Source organism: Molossus molossus, unplaced genomic scaffold (genome assembly GCF_014108415.1).
Source record: "Molossus molossus isolate mMolMol1 unplaced genomic scaffold, mMolMol1.p scaffold_m16_p_20, whole genome shotgun sequence".
In the NCBI taxonomy this organism is placed as follows: Eukaryota; Metazoa; Chordata; class Mammalia; order Chiroptera; family Molossidae; genus Molossus; species Molossus molossus.
Genome location: NW_023425356.1, coordinates 14,111,031 through 14,133,729, shown reverse-complemented (window position 1 = coordinate 14,133,729; position 22,699 = coordinate 14,111,031). Strand labels below are relative to the sequence as shown.

The 22,699-nt window shown below is 36.7% G+C and overlaps 2 protein-coding genes across 2 annotated transcripts; one reads left to right on the top strand and one right to left on the bottom strand.

The window, feature by feature from the left end:
• Positions 1-1,464: 1,464 nt before the first annotated feature.
• On the bottom strand, positions 1,465-20,642 carry LOC118637654 (bile acid receptor-like). Its single transcript, XM_036273215.1, is given in 14 exon segments — positions 1,465-1,501; positions 1,503-1,628; positions 3,872-3,983; positions 4,140-4,265; positions 4,692-4,808; positions 5,718-5,840; positions 5,955-6,057; positions 6,422-6,558; positions 8,595-8,723; positions 9,782-9,823; positions 9,826-10,080; positions 10,083-10,136; positions 12,841-12,905; positions 20,599-20,642. Coding segments are annotated over 14 exon segments (1,470 nt in total).
• LOC118637780 (60S ribosomal protein L22-like) lies at positions 20,641-22,032 on the top strand. Its single transcript, XM_036273348.1, has 3 exons — positions 20,641-20,852; positions 21,562-21,623; positions 21,908-22,032. Exons 1-3 carry the CDS (start codon positions 20,641-20,643, stop codon positions 22,030-22,032), a joined length of 399 nt encoding a protein of 132 aa, XP_036129241.1.
• Positions 22,033-22,699: the final 667 nt, after the last annotated feature.

Genomic DNA, 22,699 nt, shown 5'->3' with positions numbered 1-22,699 from the left:
TAGTGCCACCATAGAATTTCTCACTTTCACATGAAATTTTTCTTTTTTTTTTTTTTTGTGTGTGTGGTACATGCCCTGAACTGAACCCGGGCCTCTCTGGTCAGCAGGCCAACGCTCAACTGCTGAGCCAAACCGGCCAGGGCTACATGAAATTTATTTTTAATGTATAACCATACTATTCTTTTCATTCCCATAAGAATGAAAATATTTGTGGAAAGATTTTAAGAATATTTTTTTCTACACAGGGTGTTGGGAAAAAAATATATAAAAATATTTTCTAGCCCTGGCCGGTTGCTCAGGGGTTAGAGCGTCAGCTTGAAGACTGAGGGTTGTGGGTTCAATTTCTGGTCAAAGTAGCTGGGTTGCAGGTTTGATCCCCAGCCCCGGTGGAGGGGCATTTGGTAGGCAACCAATTGATGTGTCTCTCTCACATTGATGTTTCGCTCTCTCTTCCTCGCACCTCCCTCCTTTCCACTCCATCTCTATCTAAAAATCAATGAAAAATATCCTCAGGTAAGGATTAACAAAAAAAAATATTTTTTTCCTACCAGAATGAGCAGTAAATTGTGCTAAATTTCTCAATATACATTAAAATGTTTTAGTGATTTGTCACTAATGTTTTCAGTATCATACCATCACAAATTTTTAAATTTGGGTTTATAAAAGATATCTTTTTAAAAGACATTAAGAAAAGGTAAGAGTTGAACAAAGCTGTTTTCCTCTTCAGTCATAAAATACTCTAACAGAAATAGGTTTAAAATGTTAATTCTTTACCCATCAATCCTGCATTGATTAATGAGGTTCATATACTGCTTTTATTCTGATTACATTGTTTCCACTAGATAGCCTTTGTCATGTCTATAAGAAATCTATGGCCCTGGCCGGTTTGGCTCAGCAGTTAGAGCGTCAGCCTGAAGTCCAAAGAGGCCCGGGTTCGGTTCCCGCTAAGGGCACGTATGGGCACGTACCTCGGTTGCAGTTTGTCCCCGGCCCTGGTTGGGTCGTGCAGGTGGCAACCACTCAATGTGTCCCTTTCACGTCGATGTTTCTCTCTCCCTCCCTCCCTCCCACTCTATCTGAACAAAAAATGGAAAAATGTCCTCGGGTGAGGATCAAAACAAACAAAAAAAGAAATCTATGTATTTTTCATTCAATTTTATACTAAATTAAAAAAGTAGTTTCTTCAGGTAAGAACTCTACTTAGCGTTATTCCCTTTTGAAGGAAACATGAAGTAACAATAACTGTTGCTTCTTTTGAGTTGAGTCTTGAAAAGAATCCTAGATGTCCCTCTAGTAGTGGTCCTATATTCCACAAAGTTTAGTGAGCCCTGATGGATGTCCATTTTATGGTGATATATTGGTAACATAGTAATGCTGTTTGTTTTTCAAATCAGTCATTCTATAATGATACAGTAAACAACCTAGATTTAGAAATTTTAAGACACACCACAACATTTTAGAGTTTCAGCAATGTGAATACAGATTCCATTTCTCAGAGTAAACTAGACAAATTGGGGTCATTTGTTTTCCAAGTGCTAAGTATTTCTGAATGGCTGTGATTGAGAGACCTCAGTTTGGTGAGCCTCCCTAAGAGCTGAGCAAAATGCTGTAGGTCTTCTGGATGATACATTTCTTTTTTTTTTTTTTTTAATCTTTATTGTTGGATGTAAAATGTATTACAGATGTTCCTCATTTTTTCCCCATTGACCCCCTCTTCCCCACTCCCGCCCCCCTCCCACCTTTTCCCACACTATTGTCTGTGTCCATTGGTTATGCATATAAGTTCTTTGGTTTATTTCTTCCCACCCCCCACCCCCAACCCCTTTCCCTTTGAGGTTTGTCAGTCTACCAATGAATTTGTACTTCTTAATCCCTTCACCTTTTTCACCCATTCTCCCAACCCCCCTCCCAACTGGCAACCAACAAAATGTTCTCTGTATCTATGAGAATGTTTCTGTTCTACCTGTTCATTTTGTTTGTAGATTCCATTGTTGATAGATATGTATTCATTGCCATTTTGTTCATACCTTTTATCTTTTTCTTCAAAAAGACCCTTCATCATTTCATATAATAACGGTTTGGTAGTGATGAACTCCTTTAACTTTTTCTTGTCTGGGAAAGTTTTTATATGTCCATCGATTCTAAATGACAGCTTTGCAGGATAGAGTAATCTTGGTTGTAGGTTCTTGCTTTCCATCACTCTGAATATTTCTTGCCACTCCCTTCTGGCCTGCAAAGTTTCTTTTCAGAAATCAGCTGACAGCCTAATGGGAACTCCCTTGTAGTTAACTAGCTGCCTTTCTCTTGCTGCTTTTAAGATTCTCTCTTTGTCTTGAACCTTTTGCATTTTGATGATGATGTGTCTTGGTGTGGGCCTCTTGGGGTTCACCTTGTTTGGGACTCTCTGTGCTTCCTGGACTTGTATGTCTGTTTCCTTCACCAAGTTAGGAAAGTTTTCTGCCATTATTGTTTCAAACAGGTTTTCGATTTCTTGTTCTCGCTCTTCTCCTTCTGGCACCCCCAAGATGCGAATGTTGGCACGCTTGAGGTTGTCCCAGAGGCTCCTTACACTATCCTCATTTTGTTGGATTCTTTTTTCTTTTTGCTGTTCTGATTGGGCATTTTTTGCTTCCTTATATTCCAAATCGATGGTTTGCTCCTTGGATTTACGTACACTATTATTGAAGCTGTGTAAATTATTCTTTATTCAGTTAATGCCTCCTTCAATTCTAACTGTGTATCTATGATTTCTAACTGGTCCTTTTTTATGCTCTTGAGGCCCTCACTAAGTTCACTGAGGTTCTCACTAAGTTCATCGAGCATCCTTATAAGCAGTATTTTGAACTCAGTATCTGTGAGGTTGCTTATCTCCCTTTCGCTTAGTTCTTTTATTGGGGTTTTGTTCTGTTCTTTCATTTGGGACCTGTTTCTTTGTCTCCTCATTTTGGCTGCCTCCCTGTGTTTGTTTCAGTGTATTACTTAATGAGAGGTATGGGGCTGGCTGAGACCCAATGCTGCTCGTTTGAAAGAATTTAGGAAAAACCTGAAGCAGGATCCAAGACAGGCCAATCGTATGGTTAAGCAAGTGGCAACAGCTTGGGTGGGCTTGAAAGTTGGGTGGGGCAGGGCCTCAGGGAGTCACCAGGTGGGGCTACCAGTGTGAGCCAGGTTGCTGGAGTCCCAGATATGGAGACTGTCTGCCGCCCCCCGGGAAGGGCTCACCAAAGGAACAAAGGCCTCTGACAGCACATTTGTCCTGGAGAAAGCCCCCTCTCCAGCCCTCACTCCAATGCCAAACAGCTCAGTTCTTCCCTGTATGTCTCTGGCGCCCCTCAAGCTGCCTCCCCTCCAAGCTTAGAGGGAGTGAGTCCAAGTAAGTCCATGTGCGGGCTCTTTAAGGGGAGCTGCCTGGTGCTCCAGCCGCCTCAGCCTCCCTGAGCCTCAGTTTCCGCTGGTTTTCCAGCCAGAAGTTATGGGGATTCTCTTCCTGGCACTGGAACCCTGAGCGGGGTGCCTGGTGTGGGACGGGGACCCCTCAGTCCTCAGGGAGGACCTACCCAGCCGAGGTGTCCTCCTGATTTTTATCCGCCACACGTGGGTGTGGGATCAGCCCATCGAGGCGCCGCCGCCCCTCCAGCCGCCGCCGCCCCTCCAGCCGCCGCCCCTCCTACCAGTCTGGATGTGGCTGCTGCTTTAATTTCATAGTTGTAGGACTTCCATTCAGCTTGATTTCAGGAGGTTTTGAATGATGGTTGTTCTGTAGTTTAGTTGTAACTTTGATGTGGTTGTGGGAGGACTCGATACCGCATTTACCTATGCCGCCATCTTGACTGGAAGTCTAATCCAGATTTTACTGCTAAATGTTCTTTACCTGAAAAAAAACACAGTTGTTGCTGTAAGCAGAGTATATTCAGTATTAGTAATATTAAGCTCACTCGTTCTGTAGAAGTAAACGAGTGTGCCAATAAATTCTTCAACCATACCTAAAATTATTAATATCAAATGTAGTTTCATCAGAACATAGTGCAGACTCACATATATTGCCATTATCATTTTTTTCTCAAGGAAGTATAAGAAAATGAAACATTATATCTGACCAATCTTTTTCCATCTAATATTTTGTATTAATGTTATATTACCAGTCAGTGTAGTGGAAGGACAGTCTTTGTTGCCAGATGTTTCCATAAAATAAACAAATCTTCCATCACCACTATGATTGTGACAATTCAGTGAATGATCTGAATGATTTGATAATCTCATTGTACCTAGTAAAAGGGAAAAATATAAATTCTGATTTTTAAAAAATCTGTATACAAATCTGTATACAGATAATAAATGCAATCATTCTAAACTGTTACATAGGAAACATTCCCAATGAAAAGTAGCTTTATAACTTTTATTACTGAAACATAAAGCTAAATAAATAGTTCATATTTTATATAAAGATTATAAAATATCTTTTTTTCATGATGCTATATAATGCTTTAGAATGGCTTTCTTTAAAAAAAAAAAAAAGCAAAGCTAGATCAATAAATTGGAAAACTATAAACAGCTATTATAAAGTACTTAAACTCCTACATTAACTAGTAAAATTAAATATAATAAGAAAAACATCGTTCAATCTTATACATTTGTTGCTAAATTTAATAGTAACTATTAATATTGAGATCGAGTTAATTGGCCTTTTTTACTTTCAGGAGCTGATGAAAGATATTCTTTGTAAAGTTGGGTTACATGAAGGAACATCACTTCAGTTTTTGATCCCTTCTGTAATGCAGTCTGATCTTCATTGATCAAATTTTTAAATCCTTTAAGAAAAGATCACATGCCCTGGCCGGTTTGGCTCAGCGGTTAGAGCGTCGGCCTGCGGTCCGGAGAGACCCGGGTTCGGTTCCCGCTAAGGGCACGTACTTCGGTTGCAGTTTGTCCCCGGCCCTGGTTGGTCGTGCAGGTGGCAGCCACTCGATGTGTCCCTTCACGTCGATGTTTCTCTCTCTCTCCCTTCCTCTCTCTCCCTCCCACTCTATCTGTACAAAAAATGGAAAAGTATCCTCGGGTGAGGATAAAAAAAAAAAAAGAAAAGATCACATAATTGTTTGAAATAGATGATGAAAAGATCATTTTCAGGTATAGGATTTAATATTTTATATTAATTTTGTAGTTATGGTATAAATCTTAAATGTTAGAATAATCATGATATGTAATTTCAAATCTGAATAAAATTATTGATTTCACATGGCAATATTCTGGGGCACTTTTATCAGAACTGGATAATACTTTCCTATAGCAAGAACAAATTAAACATACTTTAGCCTTGCAGAATTTACTTTTACAGTGAGTTATTAGTACATGTAAATAGATAGCTAAGTTTTAGGCAACAGTGACTTGATTTATTTATGTTGGATAGCAAATTTTGTGTTTTGTATTTTATCTAAAAAATAAAATTTATTACCAAAAAGTAAAAATAAAATAAACATATAAACATTGATTGCCTTAAGTGTAAGTTTTTGAAATAATTTAAATAATATTTTAAAATATTTTTACTTTTACCCACCTGACTGATTAAAGCAGACAAAATAAACATGTTTTTGCATTTAGAAACAATTTTGGTGGGAAAAATAGAGGTTTTTATTTTCCTAAAATGTCTCCTTTTAAAACAAGGAACTTTTTAAAAATTGTATTAAATTTAACTTTTTTTCTAAAGATGAAGTGATTACCTGGGAGTCCCTTGGTAAAATCCATTAACCCCTGTATGTGTGGGACTACTGTCTCTGAGAGTAGCAAAACACTCAGTTCAGGATTTGCATATTCCTGCAGATAACCAACAAAAAGAAATAAAACTAATTTTATTTCCTTTCAAATAACAATTTAAATTTTAACCTTTATGGTTATGCTCTTATTTTCTAATATAATTAATTATAAATGATTTCTCACCAGCAATGAACCACATACACATTTCTGTGTTTCCTCTAAAGGAATTATATATTTTTGATGAGCAGCCACAATGTTTTTAACGAGCTGATGTTCCTCTTGAGTTAGTTCCATGCTCTCCTGGACCTGTAAGAAAACGCAGGGGGGAAACTATAATGCCTAGTTATTAAATGAGACGTTATCATTAAAGAAACAAATCTTGCCCTGGCCAGTTTGTCTCAGCGGTTAGAGCGTCGGCCTGCGGTCCAGAGAGACTTGGGTTCAGTTACCGCTAAGGGCGCATACCTCACTTGCAGTTTGTCCCTGGTCCTGGTTGGTGGTGCGGATGGCAGCCACTCGAAGTGTCCCTTTCACATCAATGTTTCTTTCTCTCTCTCTCTCTCTCTCTCTCTCTCTACCTCCCACTCTGTCTGAACAAAAAATGGAAAAATGTCCTCCGCTGAGGATTAAAAAAAAAAAAAAGAAACAAATCTTATAAGAAGAGTCTTGCCACTTTTCCAGATCTAGTGGTGGATGATACAAGCTTGTTGTCTACTTCTTCCTCTTTGATGTCAGAATGAAAACTGTTTTTCTGCTTAAAGTTCTTTAGAAGTTTATTTGATTTGCATTGAATTTCTATGAGCAAAACTGATATTACAAAATTTACATAAAATGTTTGTGTATTGCAAAGAACATTATAGAATTTGATGAAAATTATCTTACATTGTACAAATACATGATCATAGACTTCTCTTTTTACAAAGAATCTCTCTTGGCAAGTATATACACAACAATTAAATTTACTACATTACTTTCATCTTTTCTTTCCAGAATATCTGTCTACTTAAAAGTACATAATTGCCCTGGCTGGTTTGCCTCAGCGGTTAGAGCTTCAGCCCACAGACCAGAGTCTCAGATTCAGTTCCCGCTAAGGGCACATACCTTGGTTGCAGTTTGTCCCCAGTGTGGGTGGCAACCACTCAATGTGTCTCTCTCAAATCAATGTTTCTCTCTCTCTCCCTCCCTGTCTCCCTCCTACTCTATCTGAAGATAAGTGCAAAAGTAACTTTAAAATTATTTTTTCTCTATAGAGTGCTATGAAATTTTTCCATGTCTAATGTAGCCTTGTGAAAACTTTTATTCTCTTGTATTTATACTATTATATTAGTTTCATGGCCTTTTCTCCATTCTTTTTAGTTCAACCTGTCTTCAACTGCTATAATAATAATCAATTTTTATTGTTACACTCCTATTTAATAACACCAATGTAATATTCTGTTTATTTTATACTGCTTATTATAATCAAAGTCAAACTCTTGAGTCAAAGTTCTTCACCAAAATGGATTTCTTTTATTTAAAATTCCCAGGTTGGAGATCTTCAGGTTATCCTGTCCAATCAGATTGAATCCCATCCTGTGTCCCTTTCTTAGTCTGCTTGGGCTGCCATAACAAAATACCATTGTCTTGTCTTATAAGGAAAAAACTGACTTAGCCTATTAAAAAGAAAATCAAAAGATATTCTCTTGGCCAATCAAGGATAAACGCCCATATATAAGGTAATTCAACTGCTGTACCAATTGACATTCTATGTTCCTTCTAAGATATAATTAATGTGGAAATTAATATAAAGAGGTCTAAATTTATAATCTGGAGATGCAAAATTAATATTTTTTTAAAAATACTTTTTCTTGCCCTGGCCAGTTTAGCTCAGCGGTTAGAGCGTCAGCCCACAGTCCAGAGAGACCTGGGTTTGGTTCCCGCTAAGGGCACGTTCCTCGGTTGCAGTTTGTCCCTGCCCCGGTTGGGGTCATGTGGGTGGCAGCCAGTCAATGTGTCTCTCTCACATCGATGTTTCTTTCTCTCTCTCTTCCTCTCTCTCTCCCTCTCGTTCTATGCAAAAAATGTCCTTAGATGAGGATAAAAAAAAGAAAGGAAAAAATACTTTTTCTTTATTGACTTTGGAGAGAGAGGAATGGAGAGGGACATAGAAACATTTATGAGGGAGAACATCTATTGGACCGCCTCCTGCATGTCCCCCACTGGGGACTGGGCCCACAACCTGGGCATGTGTCCTGATCGGGAATCAAACCAGCGACCTCTTGGTGCATGGGTCGATGCTCAACCAGTGAGCTCTGGGAAATAGAAGGATTAAGGAAATAATGCCAAAATCTTAGTATTACCACTGTGAGGATCAAATGCTGTCATGTGGTTTATTAGTAAGCTAAAAACATAATGAACATAGAAGGGACTCAAAAACACTTAGGTACTCTTCTGCCTGGTGAGTTGGGCTTTGACCCCTATGGGTTCATTATTAGTAGGCTCTACATACCCAGGTATCATGCAACCTCCTGAAGAAATAAGACTGAAGAAGAAGAATTATTCATTTAAAATTCTGCTTATTCTAGATGCATTACATAACTTTAGGTTAAGTAATATGAAAAGAGGATTTCTGATTAAGAAAATATGATTATTACCAAAATTAGAGCAACATAGTATAGAACACGATTTATGAAAATAAGTACCTAGATTGATAACTGGCTATTCTAATTTAACAGATGTTAGAGAAATAGCTTAAATCCAGACAAATATGACTTCAAAAATCACAACTTGAAGAATGTATTTAGTTCTCAGTAAAAAAAACTAAAATGTCCTTCAAAAAAACAAACACCTACAAAGCCACTTACATTCTGCCAACATTCCTACTGCCTTACACTTTTTCAGTCTGCACCCTTGACATTTTCTACGCATGTACATGTCCATTTCACAGTGACCACTATATACTGCATTTTTTGTAATGCTATGTCGGAAAAAAACTAACAAAAAAATTTTACTATTAGATATTTTTACTTATTTTTATAAATATATATCTAAAAATAGAGTTAAATGATCAAGTTAACTAAATTTTTTCAGTGTTTTTGTCCCTCGGTAAGATTTGGTTTAATATCCATTTTTCTGGATAATTATTTTAATCCTCTCCTGTTTGATATATTCTATTTCAAGGTTGTTCCTTTCAATAATCAAATTGAAAATTAAATAGCTCTATCACATTAAGACAACTTTATTTTGCTATGGTTATATCACCTAAACACATTTTATAATTTTTTGATTTATTGATTTTAGAGAGAGGAAGGGTGATAGATAAAGAGATAGAAACATTGATTTATTATTCTACTCATTTATGTATTTATTGGTTGATTCTTGTATGTGCCCTGATCTGGGATCAAACTGAAACCTTGTCATATCAGGAAGATGTTCTAACCAACTGAGCTACCCATCCAGGGCCACATTTTGAAAACTATGTTGTACCAGAATATCACAATTCCATGAAGCATTTCTCAAGGTCCCTTTGGAAGAATATGCACTTATGGAAAATTAAACTATAAAGAAAACCCCTCTTTTTCTCTTCTCACATGTCTACCTTAACCCATAAAGGAAGAGATATTCTTCTAAACTTACTCCTTTATTTTAACACTTCCCAGATGAGAAAGTGTTGCTAGTGTATTTGTCTGAGATGTTGAATGAGCCATGTTTTGTGTCTGTGTGTGTATACTGGGGCAGGGTGGGGTTTCTACATTTTCTCTCACTTTCTGAATCCATGCATAGCAGTACCTCTTCCCATATAAATGTTTTTCTGCCATATAGATGTATTTAATTTTTTCTTCAAATGTGCCCTCATCAAAATGGAAACAACTGAATAAAAATTTTATTACATCTCATTTTCATGTTCTTGATCCCATAAATTGATCACCTGTAAACATATCAATAGTTATTCCTGCTTTTATTTTTCACACTGTAAAAAGTAAGCGTACATGCCTCAAAGTTCATGCCTCTTCAATAAACACGAGGATTTCAGTTTTAACTTTATCCTTGCCTTTGCAACCTTCACAAGTAAGTGCATTATGATATCCTGATGCTTATCACCACAAACTACACAGAGTTCTTTGTGTCCCTTAGCTCCCATGAAAGAATAAGTTAGTCTGGACCTTTGTATTCCAGGGTATTCTTCGGCATCGTGGACAACCACGTAAGTGGATTTATTCACTTCACAGGAACTAAGTCGACACTCTCCACCACTAAACCGTGGATCCAAGCTATAAGTGTTGAAATGACTTGGTAAAGATGAGGACTGTAGAGCTGGAGGAAACTGAACAGTAGAATACTGGCAATAAGTGATTCTTGAAAATCAGTGTCATGTAGCTGATAATTGATTTGTTCTGGCAAAATATCTAGTTATTTTAACATAAAAAACAAATGGCAAAAAGTCAAAATGTCATATTGTTTTCAATTTCAAAAGGTATTATGCTCAACAAACAATTTTAGTTCAATACATCCACTATATCCCAGGAACCTGCTGCTGCCCAGCATAAGGGGCAAGCAGTAACTGAATTGCAATGCATGACAAATGCTGCCATCAGAGGTATACAGAAGTTACTTAGGAGCTGGGAGAAGGGGTAACAGTTGCTAATGGCTTACATACCAATCCAGTCTCCCTCCTTCAGTAGAAATTAATATTTCCCAGTTTATAATGAAAGAACCTTTTCCCCATCCTCTGCATTTACATTATTGTGGATACAACTGTTCTTTTTTTTTGGTACATGCCCCTAGCGGGAACTGAACCTGAGACTATCTGGTCCGCAGGCCGACCCTCCAACCACTGAGCCAAACTGGCCAGGGCTGGATACAACTGTTCTTAAGTGAAATCAGTTCAGTAAAAAAAATGAATTAATAACTTATCCCACCCCTCCACCCAAGAAAAATAAAACTAAAATACAATTTTACCAATTATCTGGTATTAAAGAGAAAACCATAGGCCCAAAATGGAGTCACTTGTGCTAAAGCACATGACACCAAATCTAACTGCAGTTTCAACCTTCTCCAGAAATGTAATCTTAATAGGTCAGTCAGGATTTTTGGTCAGTACCAATGAGGTAATTTCTCATGGGAGCCCTTTCCATCCCCTGCCCCCAAAGGAAGTTGAGGCAATCTGCCTGATAAGACCCCTGGTTCCCCCTAAGGAATAATCTTTTCCTTTGCTAATAACTTTCTTGTCCCACCTAATTTCTGTCTATAAAAGCTTTCCATATTGAGGAGCTTCTTGGGGCTCCTCTCTACCTGCTAAATGGCAAGCTGCCCAATTCATGAATAGCTCAAAACCAATTTAGATCTTCAAATTTACTCAATTAAATTTTTTTGTTCTTTAACACTGGTTATTTCAAGCAAAACAAATGTCTGAACTCCCTATCTACATTAACCACCTTCCTCCTTTGGCATTTGTAGAACTGATTTAAGTTACCAGTTTCTTTTTTGTTTTGTCGAGCAATTCTAACTACCAATTATCTGTGGATAAATTCACCTACCTCACAGGATTACTGTAAGAATGAAATAAAATATAATATGCAAAAGTATATATAAAACATAGAATTATGCTTCATGAATATTATTTTTATTATTATTATAAGAACCTCCCAAACACCTACTTTCTGCTTTCAGGAGAATTACTGAATCTAAATGCAGAAAATTAGCTCCAAAAGGACCCAGGAATACTTAGTTGCCTTATGTCTGTAAGTGGTACTATCTGTACTTTCTCTGGTGGTGAATCACCAGGTGATTAGACGTACTCTTACCCTAAAAAATTCTACCAACAAGATCGGTAAACAGTATAATTTTTATTAATTCACATAAATCATTTGCAATCTTAGAACATCTAATCCAATGCAAAGTGTTGAACTAAATACTAATGACAGCCTGATATAAGAATAAAGATTTTCAGTTAAAACAATATAACTTCTTTTTTTTTTTTTTAAAGAAGGGCCTTTTTTGGATGAGTGTCTAGACTGCAGAATAAGGGTTGATGTTCCACTGGTATGGAAATGAAAGTTCAAACTGTAAAAGGAAACCACATTTAAAGTTAAATTGATATTATAGCTTTAGAAGAACATTCCTATTGTCTCCTGAATTCTGTTTTGCATTTCTTTCCCTTTGATAAAAATCTTAAGATTAAACTATTAAGTACATTGAATAGCTACTCTGAATTTAATTTACTAAATTACATGTAAACTAGATTCAGCTAACACCTAACAATAACTTCTACTTGCATGTTAATTCTGTTTTTAAAATTGAATACAATTTTATTTTTATTTTTTTTATCCTCACCTGAGGGCATTTTTGCATTTATCTTCAGATAGAGTGGGAGGGAGAGGGGGAGGAAGAGAGAGAGAGAAACATCAATGTGAGAGAGACACATCGAGTGGCTGCCACCCACATGACCCCAACCAGGGCCGGGGACAAACTGCAACTGAGGTACGTGCCCTTAGTGGGAACTGAACCCAGGCCTCTCTGGTCCATGGGCCGACGCTCTAACCGCTGACCCAAACTGGCCAGGGCAAAATTGAATACAATTTTAAACTATTGTGTTTTTTCTTCTTACTTACATTTAATTCTGGCTTACAACCTTTTAGTATTACTGATTTTTGAAATTAATTCTATTCTCTTGTAGGAAATAGAGTCTGTAGTTCATTTGTTAATAAAATAAAAAAAAACCTCCCTGGCCGGTTTGGCTCAGAGGTTAGAGCGTCCCAACTATGGACCAAAGAATCCTGGATTCAATTCTGGTCAAGGGCACGACCCTGGTTCGGGTCCAGTGAGAGGCAACCAATTGATGTTTCTCTCTCTCCCTCCCACTCTATCTTTATATAAATGGAAAAATATCCTTATGTGAGGATTAAAAATAAATAAAAATAATAAAGTTAAAATTAAAATTAAAAACCTTCTGTAATTAACCATAATTCCCAAAGAAAAAGTCTTAAATTTCATTACAGCTAGTTTACATGCAATTTAGTAAACATAGTTCAGAGTAGCTATTCAACATACTGAAGTGTTTAATTAAATTATGTGTTATTAACTATTTACTGTAGTCTTTTGGTTACATACCATAGTATTGTACCGGTTCAGCAAGACAGTACCCTTCAGATGCAGTGACATAAGTATTTGCTATTCTGTAGTCCAACTATCACTTCTTCATTAGTGAATGCTGAAATAGAACCTAAAGGAAATAAAAATTTTGTAGACTATTTGAAAGTATGATTATCAAATCAGTATAATTTGATAAAAGTAAAATACTGTTTCAAAAATAAAAAATGTATTAGAATTTATACATGAGAAGTTTATATTATACTTAAACTACAAAATATTGATTTTTTTCATATTTCTACACACCAAATTATTTAATTCTGCTCATTTCTTATAGCTCAGCTCTTTACAAATAATTAATCTTAGTAATAATCATTGTGGCTCTTTTTTAAAATTTTTTTTTTTATCCTCACTCGAGGATACTTTTTCACTTTTTGTGCAGATAGAGTAGGAGGGAGAGAGAGGAAGAAAGAGAGAAAAACATCGACGTGAAAGGGACATATCGAGTGGCTGCCACCCACACAGCCCAACCAGGGTCGGGGACAAATTGCAACCGTGGTACATGCCCTTAGCGGGAACCGAACCCGGGTCTCTCTGGACTGCAGGCTGATGCTCTAACCGCTGGGCAAAACCAGCCAGGGCTCATGGCTCTTGAAAGTGTTCCTAGCTTTGGAGTTAGGCTTCACACACTGCTTTCACATTTATTTATGGGTCATTGATTAAATCTCCCTGAACCTTGGTTTCTTCCTTTGTAGAAGAGAATAATAAAAACCCTCCTAGCAAAGTTGCTAGGAAAGTTTAATTAATGTATGTAAAATCTAACACAGTTCTTAACAACTAGTTCCCATAATCTTTATTTTAATAGTTTCAAGAGCTCAGTGTTCTATATTTAGATAAAGTAGGAAGAAAAAAGTTTTTTTTATGTAAAGGAAATTAAAGAGTAGGAAAAGAATAGGTTTCATAGCACTTTTATAATCTAAGTCCTTTGTAAATAATTATCTTTCATAGCACTGTGACATGTAAAACATTAAAACATTAATTTAAGGTGTGCTTGACTAATGAAAATACTTTGATTACTGAGAAAGTATTTTATATTTTAATAATAAAGCCTACAAATCATAAGCTGTTATGAAGGGAAAGTATTCAAATTCTAAGACTATCCCTTATGGGAAAAACTTTTTGCTATTTCCTAGAAAGGAACTCCAAAAATAATGCATCTTTGAATAGACTGAAACAGAAATTGTAAGTTATCAGAAGAAAGTAAAGGTCACTCGAGAATCCGTCATATTTTATAACTTTATTCTCTCTGTTACAAGATAAAGTTTGTTTTCACCTTTGAAAAGAACCAAAAGAAAATGGGTTTTAAATCATACCCAAAGATATACATTACAAACCTCTGAGATTGTACTGAAAAATATTTTAGAGATTAGTCATCAGAGAGATGCAAATTAAAACAACCATGAGATATCACCTCTCATCTGCCAGAATGGCTGCCATCAACAAATCAAACAACAATTACTGGCCAGGGTGTGGAGAAAAGGGGACTCTAGTACACTGCTGGTGGGAATGCAGACTGGTGCCGCCACTATGGAAAACAATATGGTGTTTCCTCAAAAAATTAAAAATTGATCTGCCATATATCCTAAGAAGCCTGAAACACCAATCAGAAAGAATATATGTACCCCTATGTTCATAGCAGCACTATTTACAATCGCTAAGATCTGGAAACAGTCCAAGTGTCCATCAATAGATGAGTGGATTAAAAAAAGCTGTGGTAGCCCTGGTCGATTTAGCTCAGCGGTTAGAGCGTTAGCCTGTGGTCCAGAGAGACCCAGGTTCGGTTTCTGCTAAGGGCATGTACCTCGGTTGCCATTTGTCCCCGGCCCTGGTTGGTTGTGTGGGTGGCATCCACTCGATGTGTCCCTTTCACATCGATGTTTCTCTTTCTTTTCCTCTCTCTCCCTCCCACTCTATCCGAATAAAAAGTGGAAAAATGTCCTCAGGTGAGGATTAAAAAAAGAAAGGAAAAAAAAAAGCTGTGGTAGTCCAGCTGGTGTGTCTCAGTGGTTGAGCATCCACCCATGCACCAAGAGGTCACTGGCTGATTCTGGTCAGGGCACGTGCCCAGGTTGTGGGCCCAATCCCCAGTGGGGAGCATGCAGGAGGCAGCCAATCAATGTTCTCTCTCTTTGATGTTTCTATCTTTCTCTCCCTCTCACTTCCTCTCTCTCTAAAATCAATAAATAAAAATTTTTAAAAAGTAATAAGTTAGCCCTGGCCAGTTTGGCTCAGCGGTTAGAGCGTCGGCCTGCGGTCCGGAGAAACCCGGGTTCAGTTCCCGCTAAGGGCACGTACTTCGGTTGCAGTTTGTCCCCGGCCCTGGTTGGTCGTGCGGGTGGCAGCCACTCGATGTGTCCCTTCACGTCGATGTTTCTCTCTCTCTCCCCCTTCCTCTCTCTCCCTCCCACTCTATCTGTACAAAAAATGGAAAAATATCCTCGGGTGAGGATAAAAATAAATAATAAATAAATAAATAAATAAATAAATAAATAAATAAATAAATAAATAAATAAAATTAAAAAAAAAAAAAAAAGTAATAAGTTAAAAAAAAAAAAAAGCTGTGGTCCAATGTAACACTATGCAGCTATAAGAAAGAGAAATCTCTTCTCCTTTGAAAGGACATGGAGGTACCTGGAGAGCATTATGCTAAGCAAAATAAGCCAATCAGAGAAAGACAAACATGATCTCACTTATTTGTGGAATATAATGAACAAAATAAGCTGATGAACAAAATAGACTCAGAGATGTAGAAAGGAGTACAGTTCACACTGACAGACCTCAGAGGAGGGGGGTTGGGGGGATGGATGAGATAAACCATAGAACTTATATGCATGTATGCGTAACCAATGGACATAGATAACAATGCTGGGGGGTGGGGGTGGGGAGGAGGGTATAATAGGGAGGGAAAAGGAGAAACATCTGTGACAAAAATAAATTAATAAAAATTGAAAAAAAAGAAAAGTACTTATTACTGATGTGATAGGTTTATGGCTAAGGTTTTAATATTCATGAAAATGATTCAAATAGTAGTACTTCTGGAATTTGTCTCTTTTATCACCTAATAGGATGGAGGTTCCTTTGGAAGCACTCTCCCACTCTTCTAACAGTAAAGCAGCAATCACATAGTGTTTGGATGGAACAGATGAAAAAAAGCAGCGCCCCCAAATAAATGCAATTTCAATATGAAGTTTTCCTTTAAAAGTGATGACTAAAATCAATAGTATCAGTCAGTATATACTTCTGTTTTTCTTGTATTACAACAGATCAACCAGTTCTACTATAAAATGAACTCTAAATCTATTCCTTTGGTCTGTGTGTTACTTTTTAGGGATAGTCCTCCTTAGTTCTTTCCAAACTTCCCTTTTAAGTCTCAATTAGATTCTGGAAAATTAAAAATGCATGTGAAAACTTGAAGTTGTTATTCACCTTACTTTTAAAATTGCTGCATTTACCATTAGGCTTCATAGAATATTAAATATCTGAAGACTACTGAAAATTAAAAGTATTTGGTATTGCTTAGATATAGACTTTGATGAGTAAAAGTACACTTGAGAAATAATATAGAACAAACCAGAGGTAGCACATTAACACAAAACTGGTAATATCCTGACAAATACCCACATAAGTATCTTATAATAATGCCACTGTCAGGGTTCATATTGTAAACACAATGTTCTAAAATAAATTCCTTTCAATACTAATAAATGCCTAAAAATATTTTGAAAGGAAATCTGTTTTTATCAGTTTATGGGATAGTGATATCCCAGGGAAAAATGGGACAAATAATAATAGTTACATTATTTTCTACATACAATTTTTTACTAATTATGCTTTTTTTTCAGACTTTTAAATGTTTAATAGAAGTATTAAAATTAGGTATGCATAGTAAAAACACTTTCAGAAATAGTGTTCATTAAATTAATTTTAAAACATTTAAATAAATAATAACAGAGGAGAGGAGTATGTAATTTTAAAAGGTTCTATCCTGTTAAAGTAAAAAGTTACAATGGGCCTGGAATGATTCTGTTTTGTTATCTTTCCTATGAAATATTTATTTAAAACAAAAATAACTTAGTTAAGAGAGAAGCTTTTATCAAGAGCATCAATTTAGCTTGGGCAAAGTCTATATATTTTATTTACCAAATATAACTTTATTTAAAAACTATATTTTTTTAAAGCTTATAATAGCTATTCTACTAAAAAGGTGCTTTATTGCATAAATGAAATTGCATCTCCTTTACCTTCACCATAAATTGTTCTTAATAAATCTTTATATGTCTAGAACTTTAATAGAAAAAACATTGATTCCTGAGAACTACATTTATGTTAGAATTTTTCAGTTTTTACATTTCTACTCTTGTAATGTCATTTGAATCATAAATAATGCAGTGCTCAAAATTGATAAAACTGAAAATTACATTGCTTCACAAGAAAACATTTTAATACTCATAATAGCCTCTACTAAAAAAATGAACAATATGCAATATGATGCATAATTATAAAAAGATATTTCATAGTAGGGCTTCTATGAGCCAAAATTCTCTGAGCTTATTGGAACCAAGGAAAATAAAAAGAATATACTTGAATAACAATATAATTTAAGGCTTCTTGGTTCCTTAATAAGAACCTTATCGTTTAACTTTAGAAAACGGGGAGAATTTTACACAGTGAAGTCTTCGCAGAGTTTTATTATACGGCTTTATTGGAATATAATTTACATGATATAAAATTTATTCTTTTAAAGTGTACAAATCAATGATTTTTAGAATATTCACAAAGTATACAACTATCACCACCATTTAATGTTACAGTATTTCCACTACCACAAAATGAAATCCCAAACCCATAAGCAGTCACTTCCCATGCCCTTCCAACATCCCCAATCTCTGGCAATCACTAGTCAATTTTCTACTTCTATGGGTTTGCCTAGAAATGGAATCATACAATACCATATATAGTTTTAATGAAAAAGCACTCAATATTATGTCAAGTTATTTTCACAGCTTAAGAAAGATCGAGAAAACAGAGTAAATATTTTTAAATTTATGACTATGAAATTAATATTTTATATACTTCAGAGATGTAGAAATATATTTTGTGTCTCCATAATTTGGAATAATATAACTATATCATCAATGTTCAATAAAGTATAATTTCTCAACTACATCATTATCAGAATATATTTCAAGTTGCTTTGAATTTACAATGTAACATGTTTCAAAATATAAAATATATTTAATCAATAAGTTCTTAATTTAAAAACAAGTTTCACTTTTCTTTTTCTTTTTTTTTTTTTTTTTGGTATGTGCCCCTAGCGGGAACCAAACCCAAGACTCTCTGGTCCGCAGGCCAACGCTCCAACTGCTGAGCCAAACCAGCCAGGGTACAAGTTTCACTTTTAAAATATAACAATGACTATCATTATTACATCGAATGTTAAGTCCAACTACAGTCTAAAATTGCCTTGTCATTCTATAGGAAAGAACTAAATTACTGTATAATTAATTTCTTTATTTTCAAGGAGAAAAAGCTTTTTATAGATTGACTATCGTAGTAACAACAATTGTCTTATTCACTTTGCAAAAATTAAATGATAGTGCAAACTAAAAATCTCAAAAAACCTCTTGTATTAACATCCTACATTTTAAAAATAGTTTAAATTGCCAATAAAATTAATAATCCATATTTAATTAAAATGGCATAAAATTATAAAATGTTCTTATTTTTGAAGACAACGTACTCACAGTTAAATGATATTACTGAGGATTGTCCTTTTCCACACAGAATGCATATATTTAGATTCAGCAATGACTTCAACTTTGTATATGGAACAAACTGAGCCTGCTCCCTGATTATCTGGGAGTAGACAAGCATTCTGCATACCCTTAGGCTCCAGACACTCTGCAGAGCAATGCTTCAGCCCAATTTCAGAGACACTTCCCACACAGTCCTCTCTTGGGTCAAAACAAGGGCAGTTACAAGCTGATATAAATAATAACCAGATCATCAGAGATAGAAGCCTTCAGGACCTTTAGGTCACATTCTCCCAGAGTTCCTTACTGTTTACTTTAATAAGTATTTTGTTTTCTTGATTGAATTTGACATTCTCCCATTTTGGTTACAAAACATTGGGCCTCTAAAAACTACTAAGTAATATACACAGGAAGGAAAACACCCTCATTAATTCAAATTCCACTAATACAGGTGCTATAACAATTTAACTTTTCATTAGCCACCAAAAAAGAATTTGTTAAAACCAATTAGATGTGTGAATAACAATTCAGTACAACGTGAGATGTGTATAAATCATCTAGTCCAACCCTCTCATTCTTTGGCCAAGAAAAACTGCAATACAAATAGAAACTACTCCTTGTTCAAGTTCTCATAGCTAGTTAGTAGCAGAGAGAAACCTGATGAAAATCCAAGCAATTGAACAGGATATATAAATAACTTCATTAGGATTTTTTTTTTAATGTCACACCAACAAAGTTTGTTGAGTACTAGGTTTATAATCTCAGCCCTTTAAGGCATTTCTAAAGACACAAAGTAACAAACACGTCCCACCACTAAACTCCTATTCTCCTGGTCCCACCTCCTCTGACTTTATGACTCATTTGTTTTATTTGACTCTAGGTTCTGGTCTCAGTCTTTTCTTTCACAGAACACAGCATAGCTTCAATATACATCTCTACATTTCCTGACACATCCAGTTTCTGACTTTGCAACTACTATATTAATGCTGAATTCTTCAAAGGTCCTCATCTACTACAGGGCAGAATTGATCAAATCTCCAAGTCATGTCACATGGAGTTTTGTTTACTTTTTTAAATAATAGGCCCTGTATCTGTGAATTTTAATCAATGAATCAAAGAATAATAATAACAGGATTATAATTTATTTCTGTTGATTCTAAAATATCCCAAAGCAGGCTCCAAAGTCATAAAAGAAATGATACTTTCCTGACAACCTTACATTAAAAAATACTTAATATTTTTATTTATTTTTTTTTTCTTTATTGATTTTAGGAAGGGAAAGGGAGAGAGAGATAGAAACAATGATGAGAGAGAACATCGATTGGATGCCTCCTGCATGCCCCCCATTAGGGATCTGACCCACAACCTGAGCATGTGTCCTGACCCACAATCAAACCGGCAACCTCTTGGTGCATGGGTCGATGCTCAACCCCTGCATGACACTGGCCAGGCAATACTTGATATTTTTAAAAAGAAATGCTTGCCCTGGCCAGTGCGGCTCCATTGATTGGAGCACTGTCCTGTACACCAAGGGGTGGTAAGTTTGATTCCTTGTCAGGGCACATGCAGGAAGCAGCCAATCAGTGTTTCTCTCTCACATCAATGTTTCTCTCTCTTTCTTCCTCCCTTTCTCCCTCAAAGATCAATAAAAAAATATATATATTTTTTTAAAGCAATGCTTAAGTTCTAAATATTTATCAAGGACATTTGTTTCTTAAGAGAACTTTTTTTTTAAGTTTTTTGTTTTTTCTGTTTATTGATTTTTAGAGAGAGATAGAAACATCAGTGGGAGAGAACATACACTGGCGGCCTCTACATGCCCCCCACTGGGGACCTGGCCCACAACCTGGGCATGTGCCCTGACTGGGATCCTGGCACATGGGTCGAAACTGAACCACTGAGCCACACTGGCCAGGCAAGAGACCATATTTTTCAAAGAACTTCAGCCCTTTCATTATTAGTATACAGGGAGAGTGCACGCAACTCCCTTTCTGCCTCCACTGCCGCCATGGCTCCTGTGAAAAGCTTGTGGCGAAGGGAGGCAAAAAAAAAGAAGCAGATTTTAAAGTTTACCCTCGACTGCACCCACCCTGTAGAAGATGGAATCACGGATGCTGCCAATTTCGAGCAGTTTCTTCAGGAGAGAATCAAAGTGAACGGAAAAGCTGGGAATCTCGGCGGAGGGGTTGTAACCATTGAAAGAAGCAAGAGAGACTTCCGGTCAAGATGGCGGGTAGGTAAACGGGTATGTCCTCCCACAACCACATCAAAGTTACAACTAAACTACAGAACAACCATCATTCAAAACCGCCTGAAATCAAGCTGAATGGAAGTCCTACAACTACGGAGTTAAAGAAGCAGCCACATCGAGACTGGTTTGAAAACTATAAAGCGCTCTCCAAGGAAAAGGTATTTCATAGCTAATGAGGCACAGGAACAATTGCGCAGGTGATGACCAGGACAGGAGGACACTACCCACCACCTGTGAGCACAAGGAACAGGAGACCTTGGAAAACCAGTTAACTCAGCTCCCATCTCAGCAGAAGACCAAGCCCTGTGTTCAGGCCTGATGGCTGGTCCTGCCTAAAAGGCCTCCACAAAGGAGACCGCATCCAGGCTCACCACACTCACCCTGCTTATGAGACCTCCAGACCCTGGAAACCAGGAGAGGCTGGTGGCCACCTGGGCTTTCCCTCTGCGGGCAGGATGCTTCTTTCTTCTGCATTGCATTCACTTGGTGGCTTCCAAAATGAAGCCATGTGGTTTGATGGCAGATCTCTGGGGGGTGAGGGGGGATGCCGCCCTTTAATTGTCCTCACGACTGTTCTGAAAATAGTCCTTTTTATTCAAAGCTTAATTCAGTTAATGTTCCCAATAAAAATGAATAATCTAAAGCGTAAAAAAAAAAAGAAAGAAAGAAAGAAAGAAGCAAGAGTAAGATCACTGTAACGTCTGAGGTGCTTTTTTCCAAAAGGTACTTGAAATATCTCACCAAGCCCTGGCCGGTTTGGCTCAGTGGTTAGAACGTTGGCCTGCGGTCCGGAGAGACCCGGGTTCGGTTCCCGCTAAGGGCACATACTTCGGTTGCAGTTTGTCCCCGGCCCTGGTTGGTCGTGTGGGTGGCAGCCACTCGATGTGTCCCTTCACGTCGATGTTTCTCTCTCTCTCTCTCTCTCTCTCTCTCTCTCTCTCTCTCTCCCTCCCACTCTATCTGCACAAAAATTGGAAAAATGTCCTCGGGTGAGGATAAAAAAAAAAAAAAAGAAATATCTCACCAAAAAAATATTTGAAGAAGAATAACCTACGTGACTGGTTGTCTGTAGTCGCCAAGAGCAAAGAGAATTGCGAATTGCGTTACTTCCAGATAAACCAGGATGAAGAGGAGGAGGACGAGGATTAAAGCTCATTTGTCTGGCACATTTTGTATGAGTTCTTGAATAAAACGTGGGAACTGAAAAAAAAATAAGTATACAGGGATAATTTATAAATTAATTTTATTATTAGATAATTCCCAAGTTTAACCTCTACTTATATATAAGCAGAATTACATGTTTCTGTATTCAAATGATATATCTTCAAATGTGCAATGATTAAAAATTTTTACTAGTTCACCCTGACCAGTTTGCTCAGAAGTTAGAAGCATGGGCCTGAGGACTGAAGGGTTGTGGGTTCGATTCTCTATCAAGGACACGTACCTGAGTTGCAGGTTAGATCCCTGACCCCAGTCGGGGTCATGAGGGAGGCAACCAATCATTGTGTCTCTGTCACATTGATGTTTCTCTCTCTCTCTCTCTCTCTCTCTCCTTTTCTCCCTTCCACTGTATCTAAGAAAATCAGTGGAAAAGAGTCCTCGGGTGAGATTTAACAAAAATAAATAAATAAAAAGTTTCACTAATTCATATCATCTTGACCCTCATCCCCTCCATTTCACCCTGATGATCTCTGAGAAACTACAATTTATTGGCAATCAGCTTCCTTGTTTAGTTTTATAGTGAATAATTCATTCAGAACTTTAGGCTATAAATTTTTACATGTACTTCCCTGGTTTACCTGTAATACATTCTATT